The sequence below is a fragment of the Stigmatopora nigra genome, chromosome 18 (assembly GCF_051989575.1).
Source record: "Stigmatopora nigra isolate UIUO_SnigA chromosome 18, RoL_Snig_1.1, whole genome shotgun sequence".
Taxonomy (NCBI): domain Eukaryota; kingdom Metazoa; phylum Chordata; class Actinopteri; order Syngnathiformes; family Syngnathidae; genus Stigmatopora; species Stigmatopora nigra.
Window position 1 is genome coordinate 8983644 of NC_135525.1, and position 21594 is coordinate 9005237.

Below are 21594 nucleotides of genomic sequence, written 5' to 3' on the forward strand. Positions count from 1 at the left end.
ACGATGGGTTTTATTTTGACATTTCATGATCCGACTCGATGCAGTCGTCACTAACGGCAAAACATGGCGGCGCCGAGTAGGAAGCAGATGTTGAGGTTTCTAAGCCAGTTGGGTGTTTTCATTTTAACCCGTTTTGGATTTTGGAACTGTTTCTGTATGTTGATGCTTTTTGCTGAACGAGCTGATTCTAAAAGGTAAAAGACAATAAATACGCCTTGGAATAAAAAGTATTTTAAGGTAGCTAAGAGGGTTAAGCTTACGCCTCAAGACTTGGTTTATTATTATGATAAACAAAATTATTTTACCTAATCTAGGCATCCCATAATTGATGTTGGAATACATTGAATACATTTCAGAAACGCATTTTATATTTTTTATTTACCTTTACTAATCCGTTACAAGTCCAGTTATAATGCGAAAAAAATAATATAACCAGGACAAATGATATTTATCATATTAAAAAATAGTTTTGGTGGTACCCTAAAAAATGATGTTTACAAATATTATATACAGGGATAGAATGTGATTAGCATCATCTATCTATTGGCAAATATGTCTGTTTACCTGAACAGGTGAGACAGGCTGAAAATTGCTCTAAAATTAATACAACCTATTAATAAACATTGATCCTATTGCTCATTACAGGAAGCCAGACATCCATGTGCCATACTTGTACGTGGACATGGGGGTGGCAGTGTTGTGTGCCAGCTTCATGTCATTTGGGGTGAAGAGGCGTTGGTTTGCCACGGCCGCTGCCATCCAATTAGCCGTCAGCAACTATGCATCATACGTTGGTGGGCAGGTGCACTACGGTGAATGGCTAAAGGTGAGTGTTGACACACGCCAATCAAATTTGGGGTTAAAATTAATGACGGACTCCATCCTTTCACAGGTGCGCATGTATTCCCGAGCTCTTGCCATTATTGGGGGCTTTTTGGTTCTAGCCAGCGGGGCGGGTGAGGTGTACAGGCAGAAAGCACGCAGTAGATCCCTGCAGTCCACAGGGCAAATCTTCCTGGGGGTCTACCTCATCTGTGTGGTAAGTCTTCTACACTGACAGTTATAAAGAGCATTATTACAATTGTATAAGAATTTCAAAAGGCTATAGATCAGGGCTCTCTAAATGATTTTTTAGGCATCGCATAGTATGTCAATTTACACTACTTGAACAAAAAAATTGTATTAAAGCTAGTCATAAAGTTGGCTGACTTTAGGGTTTGTGAGCAGGCCGCATTTAGTGATTTCCACAATTTACTGCATGCAGAAGGTAGATTTTCAATAATAAACTTAAAAAAATAACATTTAACAAAAATGTTATACCATTTTTTGTGCTTGCTTGAAGGTGTATTCGCTGCAACACAGCAAGGAAGACCGTCTGGCGTACTTGAACCACCTGCCGGGTGGAGAGGTGACCCTGGTAGCGCTGGCAATATTGGTGGGGTTGCTGGCTCTGGCCTTCCTATCGGGCTGGTACGTCCGCACGGCTGCGCAGGTGCTGGCTACGGCTCTGCCACTGGTCATGCTGCTCATCGATGGCAACCTGGGTTATTGGCACAACGTGCGGAAGGTGGAGTTCTGGAACCAGTTGAAGCTCATTGGGCACAATGCAGGCATCTTTGGCACGGCGCTCATCTTGGCCACAGACGCTTAAGAGCTCTCACGCTTGACTGAAAATGGTGAACATAGCTTAAAAAAAACTTTCGCTGCCGTTCAATGGCCTCAAAAGGGAAACTCCAACCTGGTTGATGCTGAAACATGACTTGATGTTTTTGTAAGCTTTTCATGGAAATGCCTTTTATACAATTGCATTGTTTATTTATCATTAAAATGCACTTATGAAATTTGATGTGGACACTGACTTCAGCTGGGATCTGTGCCACATTGCGATGTACTTCATTCACTCCAAAAGGCTTGATTGGAATAAGTTCTGCAATGAGATGTATGCTTTTCAGAAGGTAGACTTGTCCAGTCAATTCAAAAATCTTGTCAAAAGGTCAATTTTGCTTGGCTAAATCGAAAATTAAAATATTATTTTATTTTTAACAAAGTGTTTTGTGTATTTTTGCTATCTACGTTATTCATTTTGTACAATAACATAGGTTAAGAACCTGTAAAAAAAAAAATAAAAACAGGCATGCAGCTAAGGTTGAGGTTTTTGGACCTATAAGAGATAAGATTAATCATATTAAATTCCAATACCAATCCTAAGTGGTTTCAAGTTGAAATGTCAAAAACTAAGAGGCAATGGGCTTTTCAATTAACGCCTGAAATTTACAGTCAGAATTTTGTTATGTTTATTTTAGAAAATGTCCTTTAAAGTGTGGCATTTCAAGTCACATTTTGTTTTTAAAATACAGAAAATACAGACAGTAGAACATGGGCAACGGCTGAAAGAAACAAAAAAAAAAAAGTAAAACAACAAAGCAAAAAGATGACAGAAAATAAGCTAACAATCCTTTCTGACTGCACTAGTTTGTCTTTTTTTGAAATGGAACTGAAGACTGAGAGAAGAAAGGTTGAAGGGAAGGAAGGAAACAGGAGGCAGGGCTCAAGTTAGTTAAGGAAACTATGGTGGCTTTATGGTGGTTCATGATTAAATTATTCTTTATAAAGTCTAATTTAAGATTTCATCTTTCCTTTCATTTTTTTTCGTTTTTTTTTCATTTCATTAAATGGTATTTTTTTTCTTTTTTATCATCTTCACGATCCAAGAAGGAACACCTCAGCGCTCTGCCTAATAATAGCAGATGCCCGCGCTTTGGACAAGGAATGCCGACTCGCTTTGGCGGCGTCGGCGGTGGGGGCGAGGACGGCAAAGCCCGCCCCCACCTTCCGGCCCACCCCCACACGCACCTCCGCCGCCACCCGGCTTCCCCGTGGCAGCCCCTCAAGAGGATAAAGTGGAGTCCTTCTGTGTTTTCTGTGCTTGTGAACGCTGCATGGACTTCTGACTTTCCACGTCTCTAAAATGTTTCTCCACCTGCACAAATGTACATTTTTCCCAGTTTTATTTCCTCCTCTGCCTTCAAAAATGGAAAATAATCTTACTTATTAGCTGGCAATTGAATGCTAAATATCTTATTATAAGCCAATTAAATCAAGACCATTCGTTGACCATTGGGAAATCCTTAATGATAAAAGCGTACTCACTATTTTGCGTACATGACTTAAAGCGCTTCCCTCTTTGCCTTTGCAGTTATCCACCTGGTAAGGCGGCGAGATGACGACGTCGTCCATCACGATAATGTTCTTCTCCTGCCATTTACACTCTTTGATGCTGCACGTAGAAACAAGGCATTAGTCAGCAATAAAAAAAACAATGGCGGGCGGGTGTGGCTTACGTTTTGTGGATAGTTTGGAAAAGCTGTTGGCCTTCCACAGAAACCCCAGCACTGATTGCATAGGCTTGGGACAACTTGTCCTCCTTTTCTGTCTTCGCTCGGTTGGCAAGCTGAGGGAAAATCAAACAAGAATTATTACTCATTTATAACATCTCAATATATTTTACGTCGGTTAAATGCAGCTTTCCCATCAAAGAGATTTGTATCTTTTGGGCAAAATTGTTGAAAGGCTACATGAAAGAGTCTACCCAAATATTCAAGTTTCAAAGGAACATAAGAGGTGTGTAGGCTCAAATGAAAGAACATCCTTTGGTTGTTTTAACAACAACAAAACTGTTTTTTTTCAGCTGATCCCCTCTGAATGAATGGGCAGTAATGAAACAAGCTTTTATTTTCAACTATACCTGCTCAAAAAGACATGGCACTACTGACCTTGCTGACATTCAGCGATGCTAGAGGGGGCGGAGTCTCTGTGCGGTCAGTGATGATGTCCACTTCGGAAACGCAGTTTAAATTGATCAGGATGATGTCGCTGAGGTTGGGCTTACCGCTGGAGGAAGCACATTCTGAAAATGAGATGTCAAGGAATGCAATGTGGAAAAACAAGCCTGCCAATCCCTTTATTTAAAACGGAAAAAGTAGTAGCACCCTAGGTTTCAACAAGAAATATAACATTAAATTATTCTCCTATGCTCTACAAAGTTGTTCCCATTCATAGCAATTGATCTCTGAATGTACTTTTTCCATTTGCCCCTTCCTGGTTAAAATGAATTGGACGTCTAGCGCCGTCAATGGCGTTATTGAATGAGCATTTCCAGTCAGTCTCCCCTGTTGAAATAATTCAGATGTGTCGTTTTCAGTGACAAGCAATACTATAACATGAGTGACCTTGAATAATGACAAGTGTGTAGCGTTGAGTTACAATTACGCACAAGTGACTCAAGCTACTTTGCCTACTTACAATGTTGCGTTCAATGACAGAGATTAGGGGAAACAAATGCTACAAAAGAGGGGAAGTGTTGCTAAAAGTGGCAAGTTTTAGAGAATACAACGAGTTACTGTACGATGGATGGGAGCTCGGCGGGTGTAGTACCCCGCTACACTTGTGGAATAGCTGAACGTGAAACTAGCTAAAAGAAGGCCTCACGTGGTACAACGCGTCCCGATCGTAAAACGACTGTACTTTCCAGATGATAGTTAAAAAGACGACCCCGATCGCGAGGCTGGTGGACAAGTTAAACGGAGGTCGGGGAGCGGCAAAGGCGGCGAGAGCTCGACCGATCGGAGCTACCATGTTAGCTAAGCTAACAGATCTCTCGTTGTAGCGAGGAGGGGCGTGGGGGACACACGGGGAGCCCGCGACCCCAAACACGCTGACTGTAGCACGTCGGAGAACTCTTTGGATTTTTGAAAGAAACACGCGGGGGATAGAATAGGATGGTTAGCTTGCAAGCTAGCTTGGCCGTAGGCAGGCACACAGTCGTGATGCCTGACGTTGCCAGATAGTGATCCGTGTCGAGCACTGGCAACACAATGAGCACATCCAAAACACATTGGTTGACCACAGCGCACACACGGACACGTCCAGCGACGCATTTTCAAACACACGATGATAGACGCGCGCGGCAGCGTCCGGAAACACGCCTTTACAGTGCACAAAAGCGTCGGTGGAGGTAGCTAGCGCCAATTACGCCTGCGAGGAGCACTATTTGCCCGATTTTCGGCGAGCCGACAGGCCCTCGGCGAGGAGCGCGGCCCGGCGAGCCGGCCAACCGCCGCTCAAAATAAAAGGATACTCAAAGTCAACATCTTGGACTGGTAGTCGAAGGCGACCACCTCGCCCTGCAGCCGCTGTCCCAGGCAGGTGAGGCAAGAGACATGGCTCCCGACGCTGATATACTCCCCCACTTCAGCCGCCATCTTCTCCGCCAGCAAACCGGAGCGCGTGCCTTACGTAGCGCTACGTGATGACGTAGACGGGGCGTGTGTCGCGAGGCACGTCGCCACGCCGCCGAGCATCCCAGACGCGACGGTACAGCTAAAATGAAATAACTAATAACGTCACACGGCTGCACGTCGTACATACGTGCTTTGTCATGTACTACGTTTCAATGAGACGCGTCTACGGTTTAAAGTGACCACGTTTTTTTTCTATTTTTTGGGAGGGGGACTCTGTTCTGGCAGGGGCGCACTCTAGTGGACATAAGGTGTAAGTACGTCCTCGTTATAACTCAACCCATTTGTCCGGGAGACGCGCATACATCCTCGGCAAGTGATGGACTGCATCCACAAGTACGGAGTGTGGATAGCGGAAAGCCTCCAGTTCAGGACGAAGAGCTTTGAACAACTATGGCTTTTCATCACTGAAGCTGGGGGCCCTAAGGCGGCTTTCTTTATCGTTTTCCCATGCACGTACTTCTTCTGTCGGCGGACCGGCCTTGCAGTTTTGTGGGTGGCTGCCCTAACAGAATGGCTCAATTTAATGCTCAAAAGGTAATGTTGCATGATATGTTTTTACCCCTGACAACAGCTGTTTGATTCTGTACTGACCTTTTGTCCCAATTTAACACCAAATGCACCAGTGTGCTATTTGGCGAACGTCCATTCTGGTGGATCCCCGAATCCCACATATTTGCCAATAAGTTACCCAAACTCGAGCAGTACTCCTCCACATGTGAAAATGGCCCAGGTAAGAAGACCTTTGTGCATCTTAAAAATCCTATTACTATTTTTTTTTCCCAAAACGTATCCTATCTTATCAGGCAGTCCATCGGGACATGCCATGGTCACTGCTGCAGTCTGGTGGGTAGTGGCCTCCTCCCTACATTCCTACCTCTACCGCCGTAATTGCAGGTGAGTGTGTCAACATGTTATTGCCTTGGGTAGGACGAAAGTAAACGGAACTACAGCTCTTTACTTAAGACTTACAAATTAGGGGTATGCAAAATTGTGTGAACTGTGACTGTGAACTCACCTTGTATTATTGTCTTGTATTCCAGCATTCCATGGACCTACGCACCATATCTTCTTTACGGCACCATCCTGGCAGTTGTTGGCATTTCCAGAGTCTTTGTCTTAGCCCACTTTCCACATCAGGTGTTTACAGGTTCCATTGCAGGTCTGAGCAACTTTAATCTGTTTGCTTTGCCATATTGACCTGACAAATACCGTAAAGGCGTTCTTAGGGAGTGCAAGTGTATCTTGACAAATATTGACTTAATTTTAATCTTTCCTAAAAAGGTCTGGTATTAGGAATGTACCTGCTCCGTAGGGTGCCGGAAAGGCGGCCAATGCGCTTCTTCTTGGTCCTCACCTCGTCTTTGATGATTGGTACGCTGGTGCTGAATGCCGCGTTACGGACGTTGGGCGTAGATCTTACCTGGTGAGTCACTTTGGGCGGATGGTTTTGCAATATGGCTGTGTGTTAGGATCTACCATATGCATGCATGTACATCTATGTGTATGTATATATGTGCTTATATATATGTATATGCTTGTATACATGTATATGCTTATATATGTATATGTGCTTATATATACGTACATGTATATGTATAGGTATATGTATATTTATGTGTATATGTATATATGTATATGTGTATGTGTATATATATGTATATATATGTATATATGTATATATATCAGCAACAGAAAAAATGGCTTTCCCATTTCTGCATCCTCACCCCCTTGCTACTGTAACAACAAAATTTCCCCAATACGGGATGAATAAAGTTATCCAATCCAATATAATGGGTCAATATTAAAATATTTTGGAGTTATTCCTGACAAGAAAGTGTTTTGATGGAATGTCAAATCTTTCCCCTATTTAGGTCTATGGCACTGGCCAAAAAGTGGTGCAAACACATCGAATGGGTTCGGGCTGACGTGGCCACGCTGACCTCCCTGGCCCGGGACTGCGGTGCTCTACTGGGAATGGGCTTGGCCCAACACTGGAAGCCCGGCGGTTGGCCACTGGCTTGGGGGCCCCAGGCAGTGGCCCTGGGGATTTCCTACGTGGCCCTGTACTTGGTATGCTGCGCACCGCTACCGCTGAGATCGCCAGTCCTCTACTACATGCTGTTTGCTGTCAAGTTCGTCTTCCTTCCTCAAATTGTGGTGCTAGTTCCCGGACTGGTTCACTATATGATGCGCAAGATGAAGTGGAACTAGATGCTTTGGACCTTAACTTCTCACTAGGGATTTCTATGCTCTATTGTCTTTGTTGAAATGATCGCATACCCCAAATTGTAGGAATACTATATATATATTTTTTAAATCAGACACTTTTTTAAGTTTTAACAAGTGAATTCAACTTGGCCTTCTTTAAACTTAAATGCATATGACTTAATGAAATTAGGTTTTGGGATCATAATTGACTAATTGATGACTCTTTTTAAATCTTCCATTCAGAAAACAGAATATTTGGGCTTGTGCATTTTAGAGAAGGTCAATGTAAAGTCATGAAAAGATAGAAAAAAATACTTAAATGAGGATTTCACTTACCAGTATGTACTTTCTTGTTGGCTGTTGGAATGACAGTGCCCTGAATTGTTTTTGGGTTGAAAAGACATTTGTATTTATTCATATTTATCCAAAATATAGTTGTTCCATGTATTAGACTGCAGTTTAAAATTACTCTAAAAAATACAATTAGCCTTTTAATTCAATATTGAGCAATACAAATCTATTAAACTTCAAGCTAACCAAATATAAAAGTGCTTCCACTGAAATTGGCAGAACTTTAAAACTCCACAATTATTGCTTTAAAAAAGTGATTATTGACTATACCTTCAATGCTAAAGTTTATAAGACTCACAATTTTACTTACCATTTTTTGTATTTCAAAGGCACCTGTTGGACAGCAAGAACAACAACAACAAAAAATCTACATCTAATTAAACCCCCACCATCAAAAACATGACTAAAAGTGCTTTGTTTCAGTAGGTAACCATTTATAAATGTTTTTGTCCCCTTCTCAATACATTGTACTGTACAAGTTACAATCAGTTAACGTGAGATAAAAACATTCTGAACTCTCTTTCTTTTTTTAATAATTGTCTTTTTATATATCACGGCGATCTGAAAGCTCACATGTACAGACAAGAGAACTCTGCTTGGCAAGCAAATACATTAATCATAAAAGAAACCAGGTTTTGGGGGTCAGGGGGGGTATGACTGGGGTCAAGGTACACACCAGCTCGCTATACATGTTTCCACTTGAGAATAGAACATGCATCAGACTATTTACAGCCAGCTAATATACACACACACACAGTTTTTCTACCATACATACTTGGATAGCTTCAATTTCCATTTGAATGCAAGTATAATACAGGTGATACTGTCAATAAAGATCAGTTCCCGTACAAGTTGGACCTGGCAATGGCGCAATTTACTGGGAATTGATACTGGCGCTCTTTGCCAATTGTGCAACGACAACTTTTGATCTGGAAAAAAGCGTAAATGTTTCAACTTTTCAATGAGAACGCCACCCGTGATGCAATATCCGAACTTATTGCGTTTCCTTCACGTGTCATGAAAAGTGAGGGTGTGTCAGATTTTTTAATATATATTTTTTTGAGTTTTTTGTATTTTTTTTAATATAACACTCTTTCAAACGAAGCCAGAATATTGATAGTCTGTGCTGGATGCAAACATCTTGGTAATCAGATGTTATCTATACAACTTGTGCTATAAAGTCTTTACATCTTGGTAAGTTTTCACAAAAACGCCGTCTGTTCGATATCGCTAAACTATTTTGTGAGTCAGGGGGTAAAAAAAAATGTCAAATGAGAAGAAAGCGGAAAGAAAGAAAGAAAGAAAAGTGGGGCAAAAGTGAGATTTGCTTGCTTTTCTTTCACTTTTCTTTAAGCCTCATTCAAGGCAAACTTATGTTAAATAGTTTGAGTCTAATTGAATTGACGTTAAGGCAAACGTCAACCGGTTGGGGCGGGTTTACGTTTTTTTTGGCACATTCCTACACGGGAAATGACCCTCCGTGTTGTGCGCTAGATCAAGCACCCCCCCAAAAAATAACGATAAGCTTCCAAGTTTTAGCACGTGCGTCCCCTTTGGACCAGCAGCGGGGACCCCAAGGCAGCGAGAACGGTATACATTTCGCGTGATGCTTCCTCTGACTTTATGTACAATATATAACTTAATTATAAATATGATCATTTGTCCTCTATCCATAACTGAAGTTGTTTAGTTTTCTGCCGAGCAATGTACAGTATTGAACATATGGTATTGTATTACATTGAACAGAGCCTACAGCGACCTTGGTTAAGAGCACATAAGATAAAGAATCCGCCATTCTTAGGAATTGTTCGAGTACCTGTGCAGTTGTTTTTGTTCCTTTTTTTTGTGGAAGAAGAATAGAACTCAAATCTGGAATCAAGCCTGCAAGCCTTAGAAGATCAAGTCATAGCGTATTAGTCAGTAGGGTCGAGTTTTATACCTTAAAAGAATGGTCGCCTATGGTGAGCAGGCCATCGTCTTCTGTTTCTTGACTTCTGCGGATTGAACCATCACACGTTAGATTCCACAAACGGTCTCTTTGGTTTGATGGGTGAAGACGGTCCCTGCGTGCGGGAGTCTCGGGAGAGTTGGCGGTACATGTTGTCCTGGTAGGCCTGCGCCACGGGCAGAGTTCTGGCCACCTTCACGTCTGGATAAGTGGGCACCTGGCTGACTCGCTCCAGGATGTCCCCGGTGCCACGGGAGCCGTTAGCTAATTTCCCCAGCGAGGGTGGCGGCGTCTGGGAGTAGTAGTCCTCTTCCAGTAGGTGCCCATTCTGCGCGTTGTTGGTTTTGTTGTAGTAAGCGATGTTTCCCAGCGAGTTGGGCGGGCTGTAAGTGGAGCCCTGCTGGACCAGTTGCCCGGGTGAGGTGGGGCTGATGGCCGAATCCATGGACGCCATGCCTCGGGAGCGAGAGGGCTGGTGCAAGTACTGCTGAGCCCGCGCCGTCTTGTCGATGACCCCCATGAAAGGGGTGTTACGAGAGCGAGCGGGCTCGCCCGGGTAGAGTCCCCCGCCGCCCTGGGAAGGCGAGATGGGCGACAGGTCGTCGCAGGAACGCTCGTAGGTGGGCTGCAGAGGGATTTCCATCTGCTGGATGGAGGAGGACGGCCGGAATCCTGGCGCCATGTTGGCGGGGGGGCCGGCGGAGATGTTGTTGCTGGAGGGGGAGAACCGCAAGCCCACGCTCTGGGAGTGGATGAGGGGTCTAGGGGTGGGCACGTGAGGCTTGATCTCGGGGGCTGTGGCGCTGACGGGGCGTCTCACCATGTGGGGCACCTCGGGGGAGCCCAGTTGGCACGGCGGCATGGCGTTGGCGCGCTCCAGCACGTGCTCGGAAACGGGGTAGTAAGCGGCGGACTGGCTGCGACTGATCTGCGGCGTCTGACCGTAACGGACGCCCGGCGGACCCCCGCTGCCGGCGCGGTAGGCAGAGGAGGGGCGTTGGGGTAGCTCGTCCTTCAACAGACCCGACTCCACGACCCCTCCTCGGCCGCCGTGCTGGCAGAGGGCGCCGGAGCTGAGGCTGGCTTGCACCTGCGACATAGAGCGCCCGTCCAGCGAAGGCTGGTACACCAGTCGGGCGTCCGAGTCCGCCGAGCCGCCCGGGTAACGGGCGCCCACCGAGTGGGACATTTGCGCCCCGTAAGCACTGTTGGGCTGGTTGGTGCGTACGATTTGAGCTATGGACGGCTGTAGGCGAAGACCTTGAGCTTGGTGATGCTGCGAGGACAGCGAGGCTAATGAAGCCTGGGAGCTGAGCTGGAAGGAGCGTTGGCTACTCATTTTGGATAGCGGCGATTTGGGTCGCCCTGGGTGCTGCTCGGTCTGGTAGCGCACGGGTGAGCCTGACTGGGACCTGTATAGACAAACACTCTCCACCGGCGGACTGGCTCGGTATTGGGCGGCCCGCCGCAGAGGGGAGGGTGGCGGGCTCTGCCGTTCCATCCCCTGACCGCCGCTTCCCATCGGCGGCGGGCTGAAGCGGTAGGAGGGCTGATGCACCGGCGAGGTGTGCGGCGGGCTGTGCCGGTAATGCGAGTTGTGATGGGTCGGGGACAGGGAGGGCGGCGTGGTCTGGTAGGAGCCGCGAGTAGGGGAGGACATGGAGGACGAGGTGGGGTGGTACTCGTACGGTTGCCCCATGGGAGAACCTCCGGTTAGGTAGATCTGGTCGGCATGTGTGGGAGACATGGGTGGGCTCTGGATGACGGGGAGGCTGGGGGGATTGCCGTGGGACTCTGGTGGGGGGAGACACATGGACATGGCCTCCAGTTCTTGCTCCAGGTAGTCCTCGTCCTCAAAGAGATCCTGGACGGGTTCCATGTCCTCCAGACGAGGCTCTGGGGGAGGCGGGAGAGGCATGGGTAGGGACAGGCACTCTTCGTCTTCTGGGGGAGGCGTAGGAGGCGGGGATGGAGGAGGCTCCAGTTCCAGGTCTGGGGGTTGAAGGACCCCCTGGCTCAGTTGGTGACACTCTTCTTCCACACGCTGGAGTAGCCGCTGGATCTCTCGATTGTTGGGGCAATGTTTCATGGCTTCGTTCAGGTCGTCCAAGGCTTCGTGGAATTGCCTGGAGGTTTAGGGGAACAGTTGACATTTTTTGGGGGGGAGTGGGGAGGGTGGGTACTATAAACATGAGAGTCGATCTTGGAACCAAATCTGATGCAAAAACATCCACTAGTGACAAGTAGTCTGGATAATTTTCATTGAGATGCTGCATATTGACTAAACTATTTTGGTCTTCAATGACTTACAGTCATTGATATATTCTCCCTATCAGTTAACTCTCATAACACAAGTCCAACATCAACTTAATTTTGTGGCAATTGTCTTACCTGCTGCTACGCTTGGCCCGGGCCCTGGCGTAAAAGGCCTCGTAGGATTTGGGTTTCAGCTCAATGGCCTTGCTAGCAAATTCCTCAGCCATTCCAAAGTCCTGCTCACAAGACAACAACAAGACTTAAGTCTGACTCAAAACAAAGACCCGATACAGTAGTAATACCATTCTTGGGTTCTCCCACTCACGTTCATTTTCCTTCGACATCGGGACAGGTTGAGGAAGAGCGAAACCTTCAACTCCCTGAACGTCTTGAGGTCCTCACTAAAACCTTCGCGTGGGAACTTTTTGAGGGCGTACTGGTAGCGTTGTGCCGCCTCCTTCACCTTCCCCTTCTGTAAAAACCATATTCCCAATGAATCCTTTGCTAACCACAGTCAGGCCATTCCCAAATCTTCCTACCTTGTAAAAACCGTCGCCTTCCTCGATGAGTTTGCTCAGTAGGATGATCATGATGTCGGGTTTGGAGGTGGCCATAGCCCAGGTGGCCGGACCTGCATCACAAGGGAAGACCATATCGTGAGCAACCTTGGCATAGTCGGAAATAATCCAGGAAGAGAAGGGAAGAAGTCAAAACAACACAAACAAACACAAACACAGTGATAAAAACGATAACTGTGTGGATCACAAGTCTACCCCACTGGACATCTGGATTGTCTTAAATGAGAAAACAGTTATAAAGTGGCAGTTTTTACGTGATTCTACAGACCTGGAATCTTTCAAAATGGCCAAACTAAAGCTTAAATTGACCAATCCAGTGTGTCCTGATGGGGTATGTGGAGAATAATTGTTATACCGAGGTGAAAAGGAGGAAAACAAGGCAATATACTGTCAAGAAAAGTTTGCAGGATTGCGACTGGACTCCTGGTGTCCGCCACTGAAATGATAAGTAGCTTTTCTGAGGGTTGAAACCCTCAGATTTCTTTCTTATCGGATATATATCTACATTGTATCAGTACACAATTTAAGGCACATCATTTTTTTATCCAACATATGTTAAAAATGCAAAATTAATAATAATCGGACATAGGCTTTGTCATCATCATTGACTCAACTAACAACAACAAAAAGCTTAATTGTCATCATACCCAGAAACTGATTAGGCTTTTGTTGTTATTGGCTGAGAAAAAATTGGATGAGAACTTGGAAATCAAATATACACATACAGAATAAAAATAAAAATACTTAATATTGCATTGGTAGGCAAAGTAAAGCCGCACAGTATCGCATTTTCATTATTTAACATTACTTTAAGCTTTTATTTAGTCATTTCCTAAGAGTTAGACCCTTTTTTCAAAGTACTTATCGCATTAAAATCTAAAACAATTCCTAAATATTATTATTTGATATCAGTATTTGGTTGGATAGTTGTATATAGTGCATCGGCAATCTGTGACACATACACACATACATACACACACATTAAAACACCAACATCACAAAGGCACAAGAAAACGACAAGGCCACAGAAAAGCACGCGGCGGCGAGAATTCTCGCCGTCGAGCCTCGTCAGGATGACCTGTGTGAGCGGCATGCACGTCCTGCTCCGAAAAAAAAAAGAACAAAACGAAAACCACGCAATCCACGTCGCTCGGAGGCTGTCGTCATGCATCCATGCGGCTAGAAAAAGGCTTCGGAGCGTCTACCTCCAAGCGTAACACCTATTAGTCACTTTAGTTAGCTAAGGCTAACGCTCAGGAGGAAACACAGACGACACACAGAAAGGAGATAGAGCTGTCAAAATGCCTGCTGGGGTGGGAGGTCGACAGCCTTGGCTTTACCTCGGGGCCTACTGGGCAGCGTCTGACATCCTGGGATCGGAAAAGAGGCGGAAAAGAGCATGGCGGTGCGGAAAAGAGGAATCAGAGAGAGAAAGAGAGAGAGAAAGAGAAAGAGGAGGCCATGGAGGTGGAGGAGTGAGAAAGGAAACACACAAAAAAAAGAAGCAGCAAGTGAGAAGAGCAAGATTTGGCAAAATTAGAAAAATTGAAATTGATGAAAATAGACAGCACAGACAATCTTTTTCTCTGGCCCGCCCGGGAAGAGCTTGAAAAGGGAAGGAGGACGACGTGCTGGGAGGAATTAAATAAAGATGAAGATAGGTGAAGCAGTGGGTTTGGGGGAGGTGATGTAGCGGGGATGTCCCCAAATGGGGAAAAAGATATAAAAAATTAACTGCCATGGATCTGTTTTGACTAGGATGGATGGCAGCCATCGAACGCCATCGTGTGTCAAAACTGTTTAGTTTATATTTGTACATTACTGAAACAAACTGCATTAGTGACAGTTAAGAAGTTAAGTACAAAAATAGATCAATTTATCATATTGGAAGATGAAATCTATATATATTAAACTTTTTTTTTAAACGGAATATGTCAAAAAATGGCTTACATATTGGGATCAGATCAGGACATCCCTTTAATATACAACTACAAAAACAGTTTTCGGTCAGAAACGCTCTTTTTACACAAAAAAGGCAACAAACATGGATGAGTGATGATAATGCTGATGATTTGATGAGCAGTAAACAACCCTGTTTGTGATGAGGAAAACTTTTTACATTGAAAGTAAATATCTTGCAATAATGGCGTACGTATGTAGTTGCAATTGGATCGAGTGCTCTGTGGTGTGTGACATGCTCCAGGAGATCGGATGTCTTCTTACCTATCTTGGCGCCTTTCTTGAGCAGGGCCACCACCACTGACGTGTTCCTGCAGCCCACGGCCCGGTCCAAGGGACGCATACCGCTGTAGTCCACGTGCTCGATCATGGCGCCGTGATCCACCAAAAATTGGACCTGACAGTAGATGATGTGAATTTAGAGCCAGTGGAAATTCAAACATAAGCCCTGCTGTGTTGCGTCTACAGACCACGTCGGAGTCGCCGTAAAAGGCGGCCAGGTCCAACGGCGTGCGGCCGTTTTTGTCGGCGTGGTCGGTGGCGGAGCCGCTTTCCACCAGGTATCGCACCACCGGAAGGTGACCTTTGAGGCAGCCCCAGCTGAGTGCTGTTAGACCCTCCTTGTCCGTCAGAGACATGGAGGCACCTGTTCAACATATTAAACATTTATTTTGAGTACAATTGTTTATTTAGGATTTAATCATATGAGCTCAGAGTATTATTTATTTTAAATATCAACAAGAAGGGTCACTTTTCTTTTAAGTTCTACTATTTATATAAAAAAAAAAAATAAAGTCTATATACATGGAAAAATACAAATATATAGTACATCTGTATTGGGAACTGCAGGGCTGTATTAAAAAAATGATGCCTTTTTACATTGAAAGTTTGTACAAATATTACAAGATCTGCACAAATTTCTATACATTAAATAAGGGTATTTACACTACCTAGCAACAGATTTTCCCAAATTAATAAATTTTATTTGCCATGTCTTTTCATATGCAACCTCAAATTTAAAAAAACATCTTTAAAAAATTCTTATTTCTAAGTGCACATTGCTTAAATGCAAGATTGTAAGGATAAAAATAATAAGGATTAATTGCTACAAATGTTCAATGAATATGATAACCGTGCCATGTAATATTGCAAAATATTTTTTTTAAAATCCCCTTTTACCTTGTGATAGTAGAAACTCCACCGTTCCCAAGTGTCCCTCCGAAGCAGCCATCATGAGTGGCGTGCGTCCCTGTTTATCCGTAAGGTTGACGTCGGCGCCATGTGTCAGTAGAAGGTCCGCTATCTGGCAAACCGATATCATTATTATTATTACTTAGCATAATTCTGTTTCCCATTAGCGTTGTCTAGTATGCCCACCTGCCAGTGTCCCTGCCGGACGGCACTAAACAGCGGCACGATGCCACGCCGGTTAGGCTGCGCCACGGCGGCGCCCTGCTCCAAAAGCAGGCGACACACTTCCAATTTCCCTCGACCAGAAGCCGCTGTCAAAGCTGGTCAAAGAAGAAGAAGATGAGAAATAAAAACGTTATTGGGTAAACAGGCTTATTTGCGAAAACATTTTAATTCTCTGCCTTACCCGTCTCCCCCCACAGCGAATCAAAATTATTGATCTGTGCTCGTTCCACCTCCTCCTCGTCTTTCTCCGGCAAATCCAGCAGGTAGGAGACAATCTGAAAGATATTTCCATGTTATTGCAAATTTGGGAAGACTGCTTGCTGAGATTTGAAGTGAAAACACTCCAATTTTGTCCTTGTTTAACTAATTGTCAGCAAGGGGTGAATGGGGGAAAACAGCTGTCGATTTAGTGGAATTTAGTACATAATGTTAAAAATTATATCCATGAATTTTCTCTGGTGTGCCCATTGGCCACTAAGGGCCAGTATAATACATCAATTTGTACTCGGAAAAAACTGTAATACTGAATAGATAAGTTTTTCTTCACTACGGAATACGTGTTACAATATAGTACATTATTTTCATACTATCTCTCTCATTTGTACTATATTACATAAAAATATAACTATATTTCTCCAATCTGCCTCCCGACATTCAAAAATGACTTAAATTTCCTGAATTTGATGAATTATCGGTGCTTGTTGCACTTGGATTTTTAATCATTATTTATGGTGAGCTGTAAAAAGTGGGCAGGTACCTACCTCAGTGTAGCCCATGCTTGCAGCGGCGACAAGGGCCTGCTGGACGGCGTGGCTTTTGGTGAAGGCGCCCTGCTGCTGAGTTTGTGGCGAGTGTTGCCCCGAGCCGCCGCCGCCATTCCAGTCGCACTCGATGAGGAACTTGACCACCTCCATGTGACCCCTGAGGGCCGCGTGCACCAACGCGCATTGGCCGTTCCTGTCCAGGTGATCCACCTTGGCTTTTTTGCGACATAGGGCCGTCACAATGTTGATGTGACCCCCGGCGGCGGCGTAAGCCAGTGGCGTCAGGCCGCTCTCGGAGGGGGCGTCGGTGTAGGCGCCGTACTCCAGGAGCAGGGCCACCATGTCCATGTAGCCCAGGTGGGCGTGGACGCATAATACGGGGGCGTTGTTGAGCACCTCGGTGCGGTAGTTGACGTTGGCCCCGCCCAACATCAACAACCGGCTCACCTGCAAGCACACCAAATTTGACATTAGTCGTCGCAGTAAAAATGAGACATTTGGATACATACCATTGCCATAACACAAACATGTACATGTTAATAATTCTCGTCATTCATATTTCAAGGCCTACCGTATGTATACATGTACATCTATGTGTATATATGTATGTATATGTATGTGTATGTATGTATATGTATATATATGTATGTATATGTATGTATGTGTATGTATATGTATGTATGTATATGTATGTATGTGTATGTATATGTATGTATGTGTATGTATATATGTATATGTATGTGTATGTATATATGTATATGTATGTATATGTATGCATGTATACGTATGTATGTATATGTATATATGTATGTTTGTATGTATATGTATATATGTATGTATGTATATGTATATATGTATGTATATGTATATATGTATGTATGTATATCTATATGTGTATATGTATGTGTGTATATGTATGTATGTATATGTGTATATGTATGTATGTATGTATGTATATGTGTATATGTATGTATGTATATCTGTATATGTATGTATGTAGGTGCTCACCTTGATGTTGGGCGTGTAGAGGTTCCTCAGTGACGAGAGAGCAGCCGAGAGACCCTCCGTGCTGTAGGAGACCCACAGCCCTTGCAAAATGGACGAGGACACCCCCACTTTCTTGCTGAGACCCTTGAACAGACAGAAGTCAAATACTGTGACAACTTTCTGTCTTTAAGACTAACACATTCCAAATGCTAAAACATACTGCATTCATGCATTGTCGTGACCTCGATGGGACATTTCCAGGCTCATATATGCAAAATCCAGGTCATTTCAAGGGTTCATTTCCATTTTCCAGCAATTAGTTAAGGGTCAGTACCTTGAAGATATGTGCTTTGAGGATGTGGTGGCCAAGCTCGATGGTCTGCTGCCGATTCAACTTGCTCTCCTGGCGCGAGAACCAGAAAGCCAACAGGGTGTGGCCGCTCCTGCGCAAAAACATCAAAATATTCAGCCTGTCGTCCCATGAAAAACACTCACCCGCTGGCGGCATTTAAAATGTGATACACTTCCTCAGGGGGTTAAAAAAATAAATATAAGCCAACCCAGATGGTGACTAATGAGATGCTTTTATTTATACCAAACTGACTAATGGAGCATCGGGGGTGCATTTCCGCTCGTCAAACAAAGGTGATTCACAGGCTATTTTTAAGAACCGAGTACTAAACACAGTCGTCACAAAATGAACGACAAGGACAAAATAATTTGATATTGTTGTGTCCAGGAACTTCATTTAATTTCACCTTTCAGATCTTATCTTGTCTTACCTTGGATCGCAGAGGAATTTGGTCTTCTCGCCTTCCTCCCGCCATATTAACCACTCCCTGAAGGACGGATGGACAAACATACGAGTGCCGTCCCGCCTCTTGACCAGGAATACGGACAAGTTGTCGACACGCTGCTGGAAATCCTCCCAATCCAGTGTACCCTGGGATTAGCACGGCGGTTAGCACTTTGCATCCTGTGTCTAACCAACCCAGATTTGGAATCGTACCTGCAGCGAGCCAGCGTTGATGGCCTGGTAGATCTGCTCGTCGGTAAGCGGGTGAAGCGAGGCCACAGCCACGTTGAGGAGAGGCAAGGCCCGTTCAAATGAAGACTGTGTGGGGAAGCGCATGTTGCACTGGAGGAGATATACTTCGGCCAAGTTGACCGGAACCACCTGAGGAAAGAAGGGAGGACATGTTGAAATGCTTCTGTTTTGGGAGAAAATCGATTAAGTGACAGATGCCCCCCTATCTGATGCTCGGTATCGGCTTCCAATTTTAAAGCATCGGATTTTAATTGAATTAAATTGAATGCTTTTAATCTGATTATATAAGTATGAGATTTAAAGCTTCACCACAAAGTGCACAAATAACAACGCCAAATACAGAGAGATAAATAATGAATAAATAATAACTATAAATAATCAATACGCATAAATAAGTAGGGAAGTGCACAAACAACAACAACAAACAAACAGATATATAATCCATAAATAATCAGAAATAAATAAGTAAGAAATAAATAAGTAAAAATATGCACTTGAATAATGACAATAAAGGCATTCAATTCAATGATTCATTTGCTGGTTAAATTATCTTTGCCCTGATATTTAGATGCATATCTTGAAAATAATAATGGGTAATTATGAGGTCAGTAAATGACTACTTATGTGAAAATAAGCACCACTGTTTTATATGATAAATTTCATTGGAAAGTCGTAAATGTGGTGATAAATGAAGTTTGAGAGGAGGACTCACTTTGTAGCTGGAGCTCTTGAGGACGAGGTAGCCCTTCTCGATAAGGTCAAAGGTGAGCTTGAGGTACAGGTAGGAGCCCTGGCTGAGGGCCTTCAGGTGCCCACTGAGCTTCCCAAAGGTGGTGTTGTCCATCTTGCCATTGAGCGAGATGTTGTTCTGAATCTCCGGGCTGCTGTGGATGCGGTGCAAGATGTAGCCCTGCAGGTCTTGGTCCATGGCGTCGTTCTCCTCTAGGCCGTCCAGCGAGATCCGGTGGAACGGTAACGGGTCGGTAATCTCCTGCAAGGTGGTTCGGACCGTCACCACCAACTTCAGCCAGGGGGGGAACTTGTGGATGGTTTTGCAGAGGAAGGAGACGACAGTGTCGCCATAATCCGGTTTGTGGAACTCGGCCTCGTTTAGGCCGTCGATCAGGACGATCAGGTCTTCTTCTGTGTTGATTTTCCTCTCTGTAGAAAAATAAAAATAATTATAAGATATAATAATTTCATTTTTTTTATAAATGTATCAAATTACCTGGTTCAAAGGCCCTAAATATTCAGTTTTTTATAGATCTATAGATGTTTACTTTAGCTTTTTTAAATATATTTTTAGATCTAACAAAAGGATTTTTGAACTAAAAACACAAAAATGGATTAAAAAATTACAATTATTGATTTAAAAGAGGAAAAATCCGGAAATGTAATATACATCTATACTCTTCATTTTAATTTGATCCTAAAACACAAAGTCAGCACTCATGATTTACTTTCTCGGGCTGCACAAAATGATGCAGCGGGCCAGATTTGGCCCCCGGGCCGCCACTTTGACAAATGTACCATAACCCTTTGTCACCTTTGTAGAGGGCATCCAAGGGTTCCAGCACGCCTCTCCTGAAGGAGGCCAGCGGGTCCTGGACGCAAGAGCGTAGACTGAGAACGCTCTGCAGGTGAGGTTCTCGCAGCATCTGCTCTCTGTAGGCCGTCAAGTGAGGCGAGCGACAAAGCAGCGCCGCCACGTTGTGCACAAATTCGGGCACCAGGCAGGTGTAGGCGTTGTCTGCTTGGCAGTAATGGTAGGCCACAACCTGGAAAGAACCCAACAAGCAAAGCTTGAGAAATGGGATGTTGTTTGCTTTTCAATTTGATTTGCATCCCTTCATAATTCATAAAGCACCCCGCAAACATGACTGGGAAAAAAATGCTGAAAATGCATGTTTTAAATGGGAACTGTTTTGAAATATGGCCAAAAAATGTATTGGATTTAATTAGATTATGGCTTCTAATTAAGTTTACTCAATTTATACAGATTTTCTATTTTGGTTTTGTTGTATGAAATGTTATGTTTAAAATATGTTGGAAGTTTGAAAAAAATACAAGTATATTACTTCAAATGATTCAATTTTGCATGAAATTATTATAATTTATTATCATTAGGAATAATTTAATCAATTTAATGTGCAAAAATACTAAAAGGATATATGACTGAATTTTATTGAGCAATATTACAGAAAATGAGTAAAATTTTAATGATTGCAATAGATATACTATATATATATATATATATATATATACTATATAGATATACATATACAGTACTACTTCCATTAGAGTAGACAAGCATTTTGGATATGTGTGGGTTGTTGAGTATAATTCTTCCACCAAGTAGGGAGGTGAAAAAGCAAGTGAATTCAATTATTTATATGCAATCTTAACAAGATCTAATAGCTGTGCTACGGAAGTAGCATTCTGCGTGTATTAATATTTCATAAGGCTCCCTGGCTACGTTGTTTTTCCTCTTTTAAACACGTGTGCATAATGCGTTTGGCGCGGCGCGACAGGGAAAATCGCCTGTCCTCACACGTTCCCAAGCCTGATACAACAACCATGATAAAACATTCAAGAAATACAAATCTGGTGAGAAAGTTTAAAAGGTGAGGAAATTGAAGCTTAATTAGAATGTCAAGAAATACACACTCTATGCTTCTTTTACCTCAAATAATAGATGCTTATTACTCATTTGCACTGTAATAAAACCATTTTTCAATGAACTTTCTGACCTTAATTAACCATCTACACTAGTGAAAGA

General features: G+C 43.7%; 4 protein-coding genes across 8 annotated transcripts in view; 2 read left to right on the plus strand and 2 right to left on the minus strand.

Annotated features, from left to right (window-relative positions):
• The first annotated feature begins 35 nt into the window (after positions 1-35).
• On the plus strand, positions 36-2031 carry tmem101 (transmembrane protein 101). Its single transcript, XM_077738223.1, has 4 exons — positions 36-194; positions 646-826; positions 893-1039; positions 1343-2031. Exons 1-4 carry the CDS (start codon positions 64-66, stop codon positions 1649-1651), a joined length of 768 nt encoding a protein of 255 aa, XP_077594349.1. The 5' UTR covers positions 36-63; the 3' UTR covers positions 1652-2031.
• A 239-nt stretch (positions 2032-2270) lies between these two features.
• On the minus strand, positions 2271-5370 carry lsm12b (LSM12 homolog b). 2 transcript variants are annotated; one of them, XM_077738225.1, is made up of 5 exons: positions 5138-5370; positions 3774-3907; positions 3342-3451; positions 3163-3277; positions 2271-2980 (listed from the first exon to the last, which is right to left on the minus strand). In XM_077738225.1, exons 1-5 carry the CDS (start codon positions 5259-5261, stop codon positions 2888-2890), a joined length of 576 nt encoding a protein of 191 aa, XP_077594351.1. In that variant the 5' UTR covers positions 5262-5370; the 3' UTR covers positions 2271-2887. The 2 variants fall into 2 exon arrangements, with proteins under 2 accessions (XP_077594351.1, XP_077594350.1); XM_077738224.1 differs by having other exon boundaries at positions 3151-3277; positions 5138-5364.
• On the plus strand, positions 4912-8379 carry g6pc3 (glucose-6-phosphatase catalytic subunit 3). Its single transcript, XM_077738222.1, has 6 exons — positions 4912-5834; positions 5924-6030; positions 6104-6194; positions 6341-6459; positions 6582-6723; positions 7172-8379. The coding sequence occupies exons 1-6, from the start codon at positions 5617-5619 to the stop codon at positions 7509-7511; spliced, it is 1017 nt and encodes a 338-aa protein (XP_077594348.1). The 5' UTR covers positions 4912-5616; the 3' UTR covers positions 7512-8379.
• tanc2b (tetratricopeptide repeat, ankyrin repeat and coiled-coil containing 2b) overlaps positions 8273-21594 on the minus strand; it is a 60572-nt gene continuing 47250 nt past the window's right edge. For 3 of the 4 annotated variants that reach the window (XM_077738203.1, XM_077738202.1, XM_077738205.1), the window contains 17 exons: positions 20362-20593; positions 19528-19976; positions 18777-18944; positions 18550-18710; positions 18102-18210; positions 17789-17911; positions 16778-17227; positions 16198-16291; positions 15978-16111; positions 15780-15903; positions 15071-15246; positions 14865-14997; positions 13982-14011; positions 12603-12694; positions 12389-12535; positions 12199-12299; positions 8273-11933 (listed from right to left, as the gene is read on the minus strand). In XM_077738203.1, the coding sequence (XP_077594329.1) occupies positions 9869-11933; positions 12199-12299; positions 12389-12535; positions 12603-12694; positions 13982-14011; positions 14865-14997; positions 15071-15246; positions 15780-15903; positions 15978-16111; positions 16198-16291; positions 16778-17227; positions 17789-17911; positions 18102-18210; positions 18550-18710; positions 18777-18944; positions 19528-19976; positions 20362-20593 (4788 nt within the window). In that variant the 3' untranslated portion in view covers positions 8273-9868. The remainder of the gene's footprint in view (positions 11934-12198; positions 12300-12388; positions 12536-12602; positions 12695-13981; positions 14012-14864; positions 14998-15070; positions 15247-15779; positions 15904-15977; positions 16112-16197; positions 16292-16777; positions 17228-17788; positions 17912-18101; positions 18211-18549; positions 18711-18776; positions 18945-19527; positions 19977-20361; positions 20594-21594) is intronic. The other variant, XM_077738204.1, reaches the window with a different exon arrangement.

Coding starts and splice junctions, on each gene's coding strand:
- lsm12b (XM_077738224.1), bottom strand. CDS start 5,261: ATGGCGGCTGAAGTGGGGGAGTATATCAGCGTCGGGAGCCATGTCTCT. Junction 3,908..5,137: donor GTCCAAGATGTTGACTTTGA/GTATCCTTTTAT, acceptor TCTCATTTTCAG/AATGTGCTTCCTCCAGCGGT. Junction 2,981..3,150: donor TAAGTCATGTACGCAAAATA/GTGAGTACGCTT, acceptor ACATTTGTGCAG/GTGGAGAAACATTTTAGAGA.
- tmem101 (XM_077738223.1), top strand. CDS start 64: ATGGCGGCGCCGAGTAGGAAGCAGATGTTGAGGTTTCTAAGCCAGTTG. Junction 195..645: donor GAACGAGCTGATTCTAAAAG/GTAAAAGACAAT, acceptor TGCTCATTACAG/GAAGCCAGACATCCATGTGC. Junction 827..892: donor ACTACGGTGAATGGCTAAAG/GTGAGTGTTGAC, acceptor ATCCTTTCACAG/GTGCGCATGTATTCCCGAGC.
- g6pc3 (XM_077738222.1), top strand. CDS start 5,617: ATGGACTGCATCCACAAGTACGGAGTGTGGATAGCGGAAAGCCTCCAG. Junction 6,460..6,581: donor GTTTACAGGTTCCATTGCAG/GTCTGAGCAACT, acceptor TTTCCTAAAAAG/GTCTGGTATTAGGAATGTAC. Junction 6,724..7,171: donor TTGGGCGTAGATCTTACCTG/GTGAGTCACTTT, acceptor TCCCCTATTTAG/GTCTATGGCACTGGCCAAAA.